Raw genomic sequence first — 16,625 nt, 5'->3', positions numbered from 1 at the left:
ATCTAAAGCAGCTATTTCTGTTATACCTTACACAGTTGCTGAAGTATCAGGACTGACTTTGAAGAGTTCATTAAAAAACAGAGAAGCCTTCAGTCTCTAAACATTAATGTGAAAATGCATCTCTTGGAAAACTGTTATGTAGATAGTGACCACGGGGATAGACCAAACACACAAGTATTATAGAAGTTTTATTTCTCAAGTACTTTGGATAAAAGGAGAACAGTGGTAATTGTTTTACAGAGTTGTGTTTAAAAAATATTTCAATGGAAGTTGCTCTAACAGACAAAATCGAAAATCTCAATTTGGAAAGCAAAACTATGTTTAAAAAGAGTGCTAGAAGTATAAACTTAGTGCGTAAACAAATGAAGCAGCCAAACAGTGAAACAGTCATGCTAACAAAAGAAAGAATCAAAACAAATTCAGCCCCAATTTACCACAACCAACTTCTTACAGTACATGAACAAAGTAATCAGTGGTCTTCAAGCCCCCAGGGGTCTGCAAGCCATTAATTGGGGGTCCACAAAACATGACGGGACTTGAATATGCACAGTGAATGCATCTCCAATGATTCCTTTAATTAGCACAATACACAAATATTTAGGTTCATCCGATTCAAGTGGAGCAAACGCCTAACCAGCTAAAATTAGAATGCATAACAGTTCTCTCAAGCCTGTTTTTAATTTTTTTTTTGAGAATGAGGATGAAATACCTGAAAGTGTTGTATGTCATGTGCCATCTCAAAAGATGGCAAAAAAGGGTGATGTCATCGGCAGGCCCAGGTCCCCGAGCAGATCTGGTACTGACAATGTCGCCACAGGTCACACAGAGCCCAGGAAGACGATTAAGAAACAGTTTGTTCCCAGTAGCAATGAACACATTAAAGGTTTATTATGAAATTAAGAAACATGGACGCTGGCAAACACTCTGGTGAACTCTGGTTTTCAGAAGTGGTATTGCAACAACAGAACTAAATTTCCAGTTGGAGGGATGTTGGTTCACTGCTGACGTGCTCCAGCACCATGTTCAGAGACAAATCGTACAGGATAAGGACCAATTTCCACTAATAAGTTTATTTTACAACAGTATTTACCGTTAGAACATCTTCTGGGCTCAGAATCAGCTGCTTGACTTGTCAAGTCTGCCATTTTACACAGTCCCAGCCTTGCCTTGTTGAGCTGACTTTTTAGCATAATGCTGCCCTCTAGTGGCTCGTAGATGTAAACATAAACCCAGTGTCGTGCCCGGCAAAATAAAATTTAGATTATTATATTTTTAAATATATCTTTTAAAGGAGACTGTACATTCATTCTGCACACCTCTAAACGCCCCGTGGAGATATTATTATGATTTAATATAGCTTTTTATTAAAATGATCCATATTCTAACTTTAAATAATGGTAAACTGCACAACAAATAACCACCTAAAGTCCCGTGCAATAAGTCTGCCTCCATTCTACGCTGCACTTTTTCATCACATTTCCACTGCATTCCTGATGGCACTATAGCTGAACATATGGTTACATATACTGTGCATTTTCCGACTTCAAAATGAAAAATACCTAATACTTGTGCAATAATAAATGTGGTTTCTACCTATCGTTCCTACTTGTTTTCACTAGAGATGCTGTGCATTCCTTATTTTAGATGTTTTATTTTGTACGTTACTGTTCTCTACTTATCTAAATGCTGCTCAAATGACAATAAAGGGCATTCTGAATCTGACACTCTGTTTGGCTTTGCCACCTCTACCTTCGCCTTACTCTGCATCTTCCCGTAATCCTCAGTTCTCTGTGTTCCACTTTTTTTTAGCTAACTTTTTTCTCCATATATGCTCCTGAACCTTTCAGTCTCCTTATCTACTTCACTCCTTCCAGATGACACACCAAGTACCGTCTTACTCATATCCCTAATCAAATTGCCTGTATCTGTTCAGTTATCTGGGAGCTCCTCCAGGCCGCCGTGAACTTGTCTCCACTCTTCCCTGAAAACCTCACAACACTTCTTTTTTCAGTTTCCACCACCTGGTCCTTTTCTCCATCTTTGTTCTCTTCATCTTCTTCACCATCACTTTTATCCTACAGACCACCATCCAGTGCTTTCTTGCAACATTCTCACCTACCCCTACCTGTCACTCGATGTGTTCTTGCAAGAAACTTCACGCTCCTCTCCTAGTGGTGGTGGTCTGAGGGACTGGTGTGTGTGCGGCAGCCTTGCCTCTGTGAGTGGCAAGATTCTCATGTTTAGAGTTTCAGCTTTAGCCTAAAGTATTTCGAGTCCTCCTACTCAGAAAACTCAATAGAAATGCAGGTCATTTATCATTTAATCTCCTTCTAATCCCCGTCTACATAAGATGTAGTCCACCTGTGTGCTCCTCACTCCATTCTTAAAGGTTCCTGTCTATTTATGTCCATCCTTTCCACTAAATCTACCCTCTCTTTGTCTTCTTTCCTATCCTGACACCAAACCTGCCTATAACTTTGTTATCACCTCTGTAACCATTACCAACCCATTCATCCATACATACATTTTCATCCGCTTATCCGGGTTCAGGTCGCGGGGGCAGCAGCTTGAGCAGGGAGGCCCAGACTTCCCTCTCCCCAGCCACTTGGGGCAGCTCCTCCGGGGTAATCCCGAGGCTTTCCCTGGCCAGCTGAGAGACGGTCTCTCCAGCATGTCCTGGGTCTTCCCTTGGGTCTCCTCCTGGTTGGACGTGCTCAGAAAACCCTTTACCAACGTCTCCGCTAAAGTCTGCACCAATTACAACTCTCTCAACTCTGATGCGTGGCATTAAATCATCTAGCTCACTCCAGAATTTCTGCTTACCTTTCTGCTCAGATCCTACCTGTGGGGCATAACCACTAACATCATTCATCATCAGTCCTTGAACTTCAAGAGTTAGAACACTGGGCCTTTCTGACACTCTCCACTTCCAGAAAATTAGTAACAAACTCGTCTTCCAGGATAACTCCATTTCTCTTTCCATCCAGGCATGGTGCTACCAGCTCACCTGAACACATAGTACATCCACCTTCCTTCTCAGCATCACATCAAACAACTCCTTAGCTTTAAATGTCATAGTGCCAACGTTCAGAGTCACTACTTTCAGTTCTGCAATCTTGCCTTTCCTCTTCTCTCTCTGCCTACAAACACGGCTTCCCCCTCTCTTCTGTTTACCACGTGATTTCCACCAGCCACCTGTAGGTCATCTGCACCTGTGGTAGTTGTTGTTAACCCGGGCCTTGACTGATCCGGTACCTGTTTGTGATTTCTATGTTTACATTTGGTTTATGCCAGCTGCCCTTCCTGACACAGCCCTCTGCATGCACCCAGACACAGGACCCACACAAGGAATGGCTTACACCCTCTTATGGGTGCATTTCCACACACTGCATTAGAATTTTACCCAAAGTTTCATTACATAATTATATAAAATGTTATAAAATAGTTGAATTTTATATGTACTGGCAATTGAACCTCTGTTTTCTGGTGTGTGTGGTTGAGTGATTGTGAAATTTGTTCCGATAACATTTAGAAAAAAACTTTTTACAAACAGGCTCACTGTCTCAGACACATGTAGGGACATGCACCAGTCCTCTACGGCAACATGCTAACCGCAAAGGAGGCCAAAAGCTTTTCATAATAGCTGCACAAGGAAATGAAAACATCAATGTTATCAAGCAGCTTTCACAAAAATATCACATTTTCTTCACTTAGTTTCATTAAAGATGCTATCTGCTAATACGAGCAATACTTTAACGGCTAGTGAAATGAGCTCTTTACGCACCCTAACCGTAACCCACTGTAAAAAGCTGGGGAACAAGGGCAGGCTGCATTTTTATCGGCACTATACTCACGAAAAGGGAAATACAACAGAACAAGATGATCTCACACGGGACTGTGACTCATGCCACACCTCAGATATTTAAATACAGTTATAAGATCAGAATGCCAGCTTTCTAAACGGATGAGTCAGAGAAATGTTTCTGTACACCGTTCCAATGTAAAAATAAAAAAATATTCAAAAATGTATATATATATATGTATATGTATATGTATGTATACATACATACATACATATATATATATATATATATATATATATATACATACATATACTGTATATATATATATGTATATGTATATGTATGTATACATACATACATACATACATATATATATATATATATATACTGTATATATATATATATATATATATATATATATACATACATATACTGTATATATATATATATGTATATGTATATGTATGTATACATACATACATACATACATATATATATATATATATATATATACATATACTGTATATTTATATATATATATATATATATATATATATATATATATATATATATATATATATATATATATATATATATATATGTGTGTGTGTGTGTGTGTGTGTGTGTGTAAGTTAATAATTAAGCTTTCTTATAATCTCATATATAGCATCTCATTTGTGAGATATTATCCCAAAACTGTTAAGTTTCACCTTAGTGTGACTTCTTCATTATTAAGCTATTAAAATGAGATATGCTCCTAGAATTATGACAGCTGTCTCATTAGGACTTATGATACTATGAGATATTATCTCAAAATTGTTCCGTATGTCCTTATTGTGACTTTGCATCCTCACCTCATTATGAATTTGCATCACATTTACAGCACAACACGTAGTTAAAACATGACATCTTATAATTGAAATGAAATAGATTCACCTAATTGTGAAATCTTTTAATACATAGAGGACGTTCTAAGTCAAACGGAAAAAGAAGAAACAGAGAGAGAGAGAACATATTTATTATGTCTCCAAAAACAAAGCTCAACCTACAGGGATGCATACAAGTGTACAGAAGCATGATTTTAGAGGTACATACAGTACAAATGGCAAACGTAGATGACAAACTCTATGAGATGGTAAATTAGTAGATTTAGACACTGACTGGTCTGAAATTATACCACAAGGACACATTAGCACAAGATTCTGCAATTTCCCAAGGGATTTCTTAACATTAGTATTTACAATTAGTTCCCTCAAAAGAAGCAAAGTTTAGGATTTTCTTGTGTGGATTACTGGACTGCTAAAATACATGTAAATACATCTAAACACAGTCTGCTGTATAAACACGCTCCCTACTGCAGCTTTGTCCAGGGCTGGTCATTTACCAACTACATTACCCAAAGTCATTCCATTTGCTAACATCATTTGCAAAAATATAAATTATTTAGTGTTGCAAATTTTGCCGGGTGAACATTAAAAAGAGAAGCAAAGTATTATATATTGCAAAAGTCCACTATGTTATAAAACAGGAAGTCAAATAAGGGCTAAATGTCTGTAGAAAATGCGTCACTCTCAGATTGTTGCACTTATCAGGATGTTTATGTGATCAAAAATATAGATTCATCCCAACAAGGTTACCATTAAGGCCTCTAGTTGCTAACTAGTTTTCTGTTTACTTCCCTTTAGTTTTCCATTATCAATGATTTTCCTTTTGGTTCTATAAAGTTGTTAAAGACGATTAACACAGAGTTAGGGGAGGGTCTGTACAGGGAAGCCCAAAGGATTCATTTGGTTTTCTCAGATGCAGAAGCTGCAGACATCGGTTCTGTCTGGACCCCGGCGTCTGTAGAGTGGCGTTTCTGACCCTGAAATACAAAAAGAGAAAGCAGGAAGCAGTCTTACATGGCTGACTTGATGAGTTCCTAGAATAGACAAACAGAAAACAAAGTGGAATTTTTTGTTTTTAAGTCAGTGCAACGTCATCGACCACAGCTGAGAATCAAACACAAATGATAAATGGCCAGAATTTTAACAAACACCTCTCTAGGAATTAGACAAGCAACAATATGAGGGAAATTTCCCTGAATGAGGGAAAGACAGAGCTCATTGTTTTTCACCCCAACAGCAGGAATGTGGATCGTTATGTTGATCTTGGCCCTCTTTCTCCATTTTCAAAACCAGTTGTTACCAGTTTGGGGGTGAAACTTGATGCTGGACTTAAATTTGATGCTCACATCAATTCTGTGATCCGGTCCAGTTTCTTTCACTTGAGACGCCTTGCAAAAATCAAGCATATGCTGTCGAGAGCCCACCTGGAGCGGGTACTGCATGCATTTGTAATTTCTAGGCTTGATTACTGCATCTCTCTCTATGCAGGGTTGTGTCAGTCATCACTGCGTCGCCTACAGGTTGTGCAGAACAGCACAGCCAGGTTCCTGACTGGGACCAGGAAACGGGACCACATCAGTCCGGTTCTGGCCTCCCTGCACTGGCTTCCGGTCTGTTATCGTTCACACTTCAAAATCCTCGTCTTTGTTTATCATTTCTTCCAGGGTGGTGCTCCCCCCCTATCTGGCCACACTCCTGAACAGACACTCCCCATCACGCGCTCTGCGCTCCTCTGAACAAGGCCTGCTCGCTGTCCCTCGTTCTAGGTGTCGTACTCGCGGGGACCGCGGGCTTTCTCAGTCCTAGCAACGTCACTCTGGAACCAGTTGGCACCCTCAGTTAGGCTGTCCCCATCTTTGGCAGTCTTTAAGAGTCACCTAAAAACACACCTCCTCCGCTCGGCGTTCCCTGAACATGTTTGATTTTGGCCCTCTTTTATGTTGAATTTATTTCACAGTTTTCATTGGTTCACTCAATCCATTGTTTTACACATTTGTCCGGTACCAGAATGTTTCACCTATCTTGTAATTTGAATTGCTTTTATTTTTGATTTATTCAATATATTTACCTTCAACTGAACCATGTTCAGCACTTTGGGCTTCCCGACAGGGTTGCGGAAGGCGCTTTATAAATAAAGCTTTGATTGATTAATTGATTGATTGATTGAATATAGCTACATGACCCCTGGGGCTATCTGACAGATGTGGGGCTGCCATACACACTCGGCACCGCCGGTTCCCTCCGACCACCACCAGCAGGTGAGGTGGGTGAAGTGTCTTGCCCAAGCCTCAGGTTTAAATTCTGTAATGTGATGTGATGTGATGTGGCAAGTCAATCTGCCTCTGTGCAAAGTAGTCAAGTCTTTAGGAGCAAAACAAATAGATGCTGCCATCTGGTGGACACAATGCACAACTACATTTTACAGTAGCTTATCTGAACAAATGTTAGAGTTACGTCTGTTTTTATTTGCTATCAACAGTGGGTTTCTCACCAGATTTTTAAAGAACAGCTGGATAGAATTCCTCTTCTCCAGTTTTCGGGGCACACTGGCTGCATCATCTCCAGCTGGACAGGCCGCCGATGCTGGTTTGTTATCGACAGCTGCCTCTGAATGTTTGGCTGCGGCTTTAGGCTCGTCCTTGGCTTTGATGGCCGGAGCTGCCTCTGCTTCAGCTGCAGGAGGGGCCAGGGTGGTTTTCTTGGGCTCAGCACTCTGAATCATTGAGGAATGTTGAGAAAAACCAATTGGTACAAGTCACGTGGCCTCAGAGCCTGTATCATTAAGAGCATATAGAAAGTTTGAAGTGATATGTTTTTCTGCTGTTAGGATCCAGTGGCTGCAGCATTATGTGAGATGGACAGGAAGCGAAGACGTTTTTAGAGCACTTTTTAATCCCAGATGTAATAGCCAACACAACTCTGGTTAATAAGTCATTTTGTCACAACTTGACTTTATTTACCAGGCCTGTCGATTTTCTGAGAAGCCGAGCTCCACTTGTGGAGGCTGCTTGGACATATGTGCTCATGTGATCTAACAATACCTCAAATTCACATTGATCTGTTACTGCCAAATAATTGCATCACAATTAATAGACAGATATTTTCATGGCTCACATGAATCAGTCCTTACTTTGGACTTGAAGAGAGACGTGAAGGATGATTTTGAAGCTGCTTTCTTCTTTTCTTGAACGGGTGGCGGTGATTCTGGCTTTGCAGCCGCCTCCAGAGTGTCAGCTTTGGAAGAATCCACCTTCTATTGTTGAAACAGCACAGAGAAAACATAAATCAGAATGCATCCGTGAGCCAAAGAGCACGGCCATCGGTGAAAATGACAGAGAGAGAGCAGGAGCTGCCACCTGATGTGAAAGAGGAGGTGAAAGGAGAGAGATTCCCAATCAGATTGTCAGTAGAAGATAAGAACAGGTCCCTGTAAGAAGAACCCACACCACCATTCATAACAACAGAAATGACTGTTTTTTAGAAAAATAAAGGAAAAACTCAAAAAAGGTGTCAACTGCAAACGATTCAATGGTTAATAGCCCTTAAAATGGAAAGTTGTGCAATTTGAGAACTGAAAAACTTTCAGTAGTTCAAATCTGAAGATACAAGAGGACACTGCTGCAGAAACACTTTCATGTAAAGTCATTTGAGAAATGATGAGCTTTATAAGAGCTAGCGTCGTAAGAGCATGTTCTTCCCAACTTGACTTTCAAGAGGAGATTTGAAAGTAGGGTAACCCAAACAACCACTCCCCCAGGCTTCCTCAGACCAATCCCGTTCGTTGAGTTTCAGGTCCGAGTTTGGGTCTCCACGCTGTGGAGAAACACCAACACTGAGCCTGCTGCTGAACCACGGGGTGAACCCTTTACCCCTCAACAGATTTCTATGAAATTTGGTGCTAAACAGTTTCTAAAGCTAGCATGACAACATTTCTGTTGGGAAGAGGAAGCTCCTGGTTTGTACACTGCAGTCTCATAAGGCCTCCCTGCAGAAGACGTTTATTTTAACTGTTTGTTTCGAGAATCTTTTTCTGGGGGTCGTGGTCCAAAGCCTGCGAACATTGACAATGGTTGTGACCCTTCAGCGCAGATCCTTCCCCAAAATAGACCGGAGTCCTCATTCCTGCTGTGAAACGCCCTACCCATAGGCCATCACCACCCCGCAAAACCCTGAACTTCATCTGGAACCATGACTCACTTTCCACCTAAGTGGAATGTTCAGGTTGAGACCAATGGCCTCCCCAGGTATCACATTAGTTTCACACGTAGTTTCCTTCTGAAAAACATTCACGGGAAAAGGATAGTTCTTAAGTGTTGAAGTCAGCTTTCTTGCGCCGACATCTCCCATCATCTACAGAAGGAAAGTTATGGAAAACATACAAAACAGAAGAGTGTTTTTAGACCACTAAGACCCAAAAGAAAACCACAAATAACCCTGCTTCTGAAACAGTTGGGAAGCTCTCATTTTAAACAGTATAAAAATTGATAAACTTTATGGTTTTTAAAATAACTTGACGTGAATGTTTTCAACTAGAATATTTCAAACTAGGTTCACCATGTGTCCGCAGTGTAAATCCTTAATGATTCTACCTCAGTATTTCAAAATTGTGATGAAAGTGAGCAAATAGTACTCCTACAAACTAAAAGTATAAATAAAATGGTAAAATGCACAGTATTTCATATGATACCTTCTAAAGTCCTAGAACTCCCCAAAGCACCTTCCAACACAAAAGCCATTGACCCACGCATACCCATATTCACGTGCTGAAGATGTTTGGAGATGATTTTAAAATACTTTTAGCGGGTTTTAAGCGTCTTAATGGTCTTGGGGCTTCTTATCTTTCAGAACCGCTTTTACCGTATGAACCCACGCAGTCTCTGCGCTCCTCTGGCAGCCGTCTCCTTGTCATCCCTAAAGTCAGGACTCATATTCATGGTGAGGCGTCCTTCCAGTACTACGGTCCTCGCCTCTGGAACGAGCTGCCAGGGGACCTCAGGGCCGCAGAGAACGTTCATGTTTTTAGAAACAGGCTCAAGACCCATCTTTTTAGCTTATCTTTGAACTGATTATTATCACTTTTAAATTAATTAATTAATGAGGTTATTATTTCTCTAGTTATTTATTTATTTTATGTATTCTTTCATTGTATGTGCCATTTTTAAACAGTTTTTTTACCATGGATTTATGATCAACATTACTTTAATATCTATATAACTTTTTATATTACAATTCTCATTTTAGCTCTTATGATTTTATATTTTAACCTTAATTTAACCTTTTTCCAGTGTTTCCTCTGTGGGAGCCCTCTGCCCCGGGGGCGGTGGTTGGCTGTAGTGGCCTGGGTGCTTTCCAGGTGTGCCTAAGTGGAGGTGGGGGTCTCTGCCCTCCCTGCCCTGGGTGCCCTGTGTCGGTGCCTCGGCTGCTGCTGTGGACCTGCTGCTGTCGGGGCGGATGGCTCCCCTGATGGCATTTCCTTATCCTTGTCTTAGCTGGTCTGGCTAATCTGATCTCAGCCCATTGTGCTTTTTTCCACGGGGTGTGGTGGGGGGTGTGGGGTGGGGGTGGGGTGGGGTGCGTGTGCATGTGTGTGTGTGCTGGAGGATGAGTGTTGTGAAAGGGTTTTTATAGTCAGACTGTTTTTAAAACTAAGGGGATGGGAGGGAATGTGGGTATGCGAGGCCTTTTTAATTTGTTAAGCACTTTGAATTGCATGCATTGTTTGATTAAGTGCTATATAAGTAAAGTTTGTGTTTGATGGTGGCAAGCCACAATGTAGCCACAAAAGCTCTGGGTCTAACTGCCAGAGGTGGGGCTGCCACACACTAGCCTATAGGGACTAACGGTTTCCTCTGTTGTCTTTCCAAAGAACGCAGAAACTGCGACAGACAGAGCGGGGCACAAACATGTAACCCTCTGGTTATGTGGTGGGCACTTAACTCCTCTACAACTATTACACAAATAGAGCAGCATTACTGGGCTATCAACTACCTTCATGTAATATTTTTGTTTTTAGCGTTTCCATCCATCTTTATGTCCATTCATCCATTATCTTAATATTGATAATAGTATATATTTGTAATGCGCTTTACATTATAACATCTGAAAGTGTCACACAAAGGGAACAATAATAGATACAGTGGCCAGCTAGTTGGGGGTCACTGATGCATAATGTGAACAGGTACAGACCAAGCACTCAGCCTTGAGGGACTCTGCCGGTTACAGCGTGGATGTTTGATTGGGTTTGACCGATTGAAACATTTCATCAAACCTACGAGAAAGGACAAAAACCATTCTATGGCCCAATGGTGTGGTGGTGGAGGATGTTGGGGTCAGTTATTTTGAATTCAACAGATATATCAAGGAGTGTGAGAAAAGAGGGTAAGCCATTAATAAATTGTTGGAGACCCTGGCCATGGCAGTTTAAGTGAAATGATCCATCCATCCATCCATCCATTGTCATCCGCTTTTCCGGAGTTGGGTCACGGGGGCAGCAGCCTAAGCAGAGAGGCCCAGACTCCCCTCTCCCCTGCCACTTGTGCCAGCTCCTCCACGGGAATCCCAAGACATCCTCATGCCAGGCGAGATACATAGTCCCTCCATTGTACCCTGGGTCTTTCTTTGGGTCTCCTCCAGGTTGGATGTGCCTGGCAAACCTCATCAGGGAAGTGTCCAGGAGACATTTAACCACCTCAACTGGCTTCTCTCGGTGTGGAGAAGCAGCAGGTCTACTCCGAGCCCCTCCCGGATAACCGAGCTTCTCACCCTATCTCTAAGGTAGAGCCCAGCCACTCTGCAGACAAAACTAATTTCGGCCGCTTGTTATCACAGTCGACTAGTCGACTTCACGGCTCTGTAGTGACTTTTTATGCCTGGCATCGACTAATCGCTGTCACGTGATAATGACCGGCAAGATGCAGTCCTCGGAAAAGACAGCAGGTGACGAGCTCCTGCTCGTCGAGAGGCGACGCGCTGGGCCAGAGCGTCGGTACTGACAACCGCCGTAAAACGGACATTTGACCGAATTGTGACCTTTACCCTCTTGCAATTTAACCTTCCCCTCACCCCATCCTAACCTTAACCAGCTTGCGCATGCAAAGCTCTGATTGTTGACGCGCTCCAGACATCTGCATCCTGAGCATGGCCACAGTAACATTATCAAATCAGGTGTCGCCACCTCAAAAACTAATTTAACACGCGATCGTTCATGTCTGCTCATTTCCTTTTATGTTTTCTGTCTTTTATTCTTTTATTTGTGCCTGATGCGTTTCGCTGCTGCGGAGCGGGGCACATCACCTGTTTTGCCCTCCGGTGACGCACCTCACCAGTGTGGCCGGCGCGCACCCCGCTGTTTTTGCGGTCGGTAGATCCTTTAGAACTGCAGTTCAAAGGTAACTCATAATAAGGTGAATACAGTATATATGAACCCATGTAGTAGCCTAGTTTCTCTTTAGGATTGAGAGGAGATGCAGGAAGATAATAAACAGACAGGACAGAAAAATAGTCAAATAAAAACAAGTTAGTTTTTGTACCTGGTGGTTGCAACAGACAGACACCACTGAAGGTAATCAGAAGTGAGGAACAGAAAATGAAATAGTTATTTTAATGTCTAGAGTAGCAGGAACTCTGAGAGGCTGCAGGCGCATCAGTGAGTTTGTGGCCGCTGCGCAGGGGGAGGGGGGAGAGGGCTGAAGCAGAAACTACCGTTGTTAAAAGAAATGTGTTTAACTTTGAAAATGTGGGCGCAATCTTAATTGTCAAAAACTCCAGCGAACCAACCGACCCCCCCTCACCCGCCGCCGCTTCAGGTGTATGACATCATCAACGACCAGTCAAAGTGGAGTCGATTTTCATTACTTGACAGTCGACTTTAAACAGAATGAAGTCATGCAGCCCCTATTTCCTTTAAAACACTAAAATTAACCACTAAAATAGGGACTACAGTAGCCTAACCATGAAAACCAGTTTCATCCCTAGTGTGTTAGGAGTTATGGTAACTTTGATCCAATAATACCAGTATGTCCAGACAGTCTTTAAACACTTTATCTTTTTTAAACAAACTTCATAAGCAGCTGAAATTAGATGTATGAACGAACTTCAACAAGGTCATTCAACAATCACACCTTAGCACAACTCACAGGTGCAGCTGTTTAGTTATCCCGGTACTCATGGCATGGTTTAAGGTCTAACATTCAGAACTCTTGCAACTTTTCTGGAAACAGGGTTGTCTGTGGTACGACAATGAATCATGAATATTTGTAGAGATGCTGCTGCAGAGTAAAGGTTAAAACTGAAACCACCACGGCCCTTCTTCCTCATTTACCTGCTCTTCTAGAGCATGTTGTCCCACCTCAACTGCAGCCTCTTGAAGTTCAACCTGTTTTTTAATCATCTGAACACATGGAAGTGATGTAATGAGAATCCCACAGCGCTCGCTCAAAAAGGCATTGAAATCTTTTATTTACCTGCATTTCTAAAACTGGCTCTGGCATCTCCAGTGATGTCTCCTGCAGAGTAGATGTGACTCACACCAATAAACAATTTACATTTTTCTAACAGTTTTTAAATCATCTAAGGGGATTGAGCGGACTCTCTAAATTACCTTCACTTCTATACCTGGCTGTACTTCAACTTCAATATCTGGCTGTGGTGAGTCCTTGTTTGTCTGTATGAACAGAAAAACCAACAACCTAACATAAAACATACAATGTAAAGCCAACCTGCAAAAAATGATCAAATACAGTAATAACTAGTGGATCCAACCACTGAGGGACATCATCTATAGACCTGTGGATGCCTGAGAAATGTGGCAAACTGTTGTCACAGAGTCAAGCTGCTGTGAGATGATCTTCCAGCCTGTGGGGGCAAAATCATAATTCGGCCTTGCCTAAGGACACTTCGGATGACACAAACGTAGCCGGGGCAACCCACCGATTACAGAGTGAAATCCTGAACCATGAGCCACTGTCACCCCATAAAGCTGATAACTGTTTTCTGTCATTTTTAATTTTTTCATTATTGTCACTTTAGTTAGCTACTTTCAGATTAGTTATTCTCAGAACGTTTAACCCTCTGGAGGCAGGCGTTGCAGATTTGCAATGCTAAAACCTACCTACCTGGTTACTCCACATTCATGAGCATTTTTAACTCAGAAGTACCCCTGAAGGACTTAGTTGTTTATTCTTTTATCAAAACTTATTTTGAGCCTGAGAGGGTTAAACTCACATGACCACGGTGGGATTTTCCACTCTCGTGAAAGCGTGCAAATAATTGGATTCACATCTTTGCCATCTTGAATTTGAAGTCTCATGCACTGAGTGAGACTTGTGCAAGTATTGGCTTTCTAAAGTAAAATATTTCCAACTTAATACGAAGAGAAAAAGGTAAAAAGTGAGGATGTAGCAGGAATAACAGTGGACTGAAAATTGGCAGATTTCCGGCTTCATTTAAAGTCATCTCAGAAATTGAAAACTAATAGTGAGTTTTGGACAACATCTCTTGGATGGCTGTGAAAAGATAAAACTTCAGCTTTGCTACAACGACATACTCTGTTCAGGAAACAGCAGAAATATTTCCCATCTCACACTCAGGGGGTGTGGTGGTGAGGAAACACTCTTTGCTCTATAGTTTCTTTCTGGGCCATAATAATCCATAGAAAATTGTGCTAAAATCAGAGTACATGTGCTTATATGGTTTTTCTAGGTAATGTTTTGCTTTAAAAGCTAAACGTATTGCTCCAATAATAACATGTATGCTAGCACAAAGTCTTAATGAGACAGTTTTAAATTACAACCTCACCTTACCTTATTGGTAATATGGCTGAATGTGTTTTAGTTTTTATTTATTTATTTATTTTTGTTGTAAATGAGCACAGAAAGAGAAATATGAATACATTAAAAGGGCTGAATAACTCAGGTTACACTACGTGGTTAATGGTTAGCATGTTTAAATGAAACATAACCCACTTTAAAGGGATCTGCTTTTTAAAGAGCAAGTCACCCCCTACCAGATTCTTACTCAACTCCCACTTCCTGTTTGAAAAATGCAACAAATGCTGTTGCCTAGCAGACCGAGAGGGTGGAGCCGCTAACCAGTACATACACACACACACACACACACACACACACACACACAGGCTCACAATGACATTGTGACATCATATGGTACCAGCTAGCATTCTAGGGTACCTCTTAGCCAATAGCGATGGCAGATTTAAATTCAAATGCAGTGCAGAGTTGATTTTTTACCTGACAGCGGCACAACTCTGACAGTTTTAGACAGAAAATTAAAAATTTTACTAAAATGCACTAAAGTGCAAAACTATTGACGACATGTGTCTGCAGCACGATTAGACACACATTTATATAGTTTATCAGAAAAAAAGTTGATCTGGGGGTGACTTGCTCTTTAAGTTTTTTGTGCAACAGAATGTTTTAGGATTTAAAAAGTCATAAACAAAATATATATTAAGCATCTACATTTATAGATCAGGTACATTTGATGTTTAAGGTAAATAGAAATCTTGAGTTTTGTCATCTTTTTTAAATTCATTGACCATGAAAACTTTTGTATTCAGATTATAAAAAAAAGTATTCGTTTTTATTAATATTTCTCTCTGTCTCATAATACTATGCGAAGAAAACAATGGCAGAACCTACATGAATTATGTAAATAATTCTAAGGGGAGGGGAAAATAAATAACATTAACTCATTCACTGCCAGCCATTTCCTGATCAGAAAAGCCCGTCGCTGCCAGCGTTTTTCAGCGTTTTCACTGTTTTTTGAACAGTCACAGAACGTTGCGCTCTATGATGATGTCAACACCAAAACTACCAATACAAAGAGTAGACACACCTCTTAAATCAGGAAGAATCCGCATGTTTCGAGCGTTATCCTAAAATAACACTCTGTTCAATATCATTTATATGCTGATGACTGCCAGATTTACATGTCGGTGAAACCCCAGCAATCAATCCAGCCTCTTCTAGACTGCCTACGAGACGTGAAATGTTGGCTGGCGTCAAATTTCCTGCATCTCAACGATTCCAAGACTGAACTGATCCTGTTTAATCCGGTCAGAGCCCATTCCAAACCCCAGATCTTTCATCTGTTTCTCAAAATCTAAAAACCGTTGTGACTAACCTGGGTGTAAAGATGGATTCATCTCTTAGGATGGACGCCCAGGTCAATGCCACCGTAAAATCCAGTTTTTTCCAACTCCGCCGTCTGTCCAAATTAAGAGCAGTTTTATCTGGGAAAATTTGGAACCAGTTGTTCATGCTTTTATCACATCTAGGCTCGACTATTCCAACGCAATATTGCTGAGTGTCAATAAGTCAACCCTTGCCAGACTTCAACTCGTCCAAAACGCAGCAGCTAGATTCCTCACACGTACTGACAGGCGCCAGCACATAACTCCAGTTCTAAAATCCCTTCATTGGCTGCCCATCACTTTCAGGGTCCAATATAAAACATTGCTTTTTGTCTTCAAATCCCTCCATGGTCTTGCCCCCGTGTACCTCTCTGATCTTCTTGCGATTTATACTCCCTGTCGCACACTCAGGTCCTTCAGCCTGTTGCTCCTCGAGGTACCAAAAGCATGTTATAAATCATGCGGACAAAGAGCTTTCTCTGTTGCCGGTCCTAAAATGTGGAACGAACTTCCAGCCGCAGTTCAACTGGCAGTTTTTAAGTCTAGACTAAAGACACACTATTTTACCCTTGCTTTTAACAGTTAGCTGTTATTTTGGTTTTTACTACTTATTTTATCATCCATTGGAAGGTTTTTATCGGAACTTTTTTATTGGCTTGTTTCTTATTTGTTGACTGTATTTTATTGCTCAGTTTTATGTTTATATCTCTGTTATTGTGCGACTGTTCAGCACTTTGGTCGGCCGTATGGCTGTGTTTTTAAAGTGCTATATAAATAAAGGTGGTA

The 16,625-nt window shown here is 41.1% G+C and overlaps 1 protein-coding gene across 9 annotated transcripts in view; it reads right to left on the bottom strand.

The window, feature by feature from the left end:
* Positions 1 to 4,805: 4,805 nt before the first annotated feature.
* Positions 4,806 to 16,625, bottom strand: part of bcas1 (brain enriched myelin associated protein 1) — a 34,503-nt gene continuing 22,683 nt past the window's right edge. For 4 of the 9 annotated variants that reach the window (XM_015967143.3, XM_015967146.3, XM_015967144.3 and 1 more), the window contains 7 exons: positions 13,290 to 13,352; positions 13,153 to 13,194; positions 13,011 to 13,079; positions 7,821 to 7,943; positions 7,651 to 7,731; positions 7,182 to 7,403; positions 4,806 to 5,667 (listed from right to left, as the gene is read on the bottom strand). In XM_015967143.3, the coding sequence (XP_015822629.1) occupies positions 5,587 to 5,667; positions 7,182 to 7,403; positions 7,651 to 7,731; positions 7,821 to 7,943; positions 13,011 to 13,079; positions 13,153 to 13,194; positions 13,290 to 13,352 (681 nt within the window). In that variant the 3' untranslated portion in view covers positions 4,806 to 5,586. The remainder of the gene's footprint in view (positions 5,668 to 7,181; positions 7,404 to 7,650; positions 7,732 to 7,820; positions 7,944 to 13,010; positions 13,080 to 13,152; positions 13,195 to 13,289; positions 13,353 to 16,625) is intronic. The other 5 variants (XM_015967148.3, XM_015967149.3, XM_054745692.2 and 2 more) reach the window with 3 other exon arrangements.

This window comes from Nothobranchius furzeri, chromosome 15 (assembly GCF_043380555.1).
Source record: "Nothobranchius furzeri strain GRZ-AD chromosome 15, NfurGRZ-RIMD1, whole genome shotgun sequence".
In the NCBI taxonomy this organism is placed as follows: Eukaryota; Metazoa; Chordata; class Actinopteri; order Cyprinodontiformes; family Nothobranchiidae; genus Nothobranchius; species Nothobranchius furzeri.
This window is presented reverse-complemented; position numbering and strand designations above follow the sequence as displayed.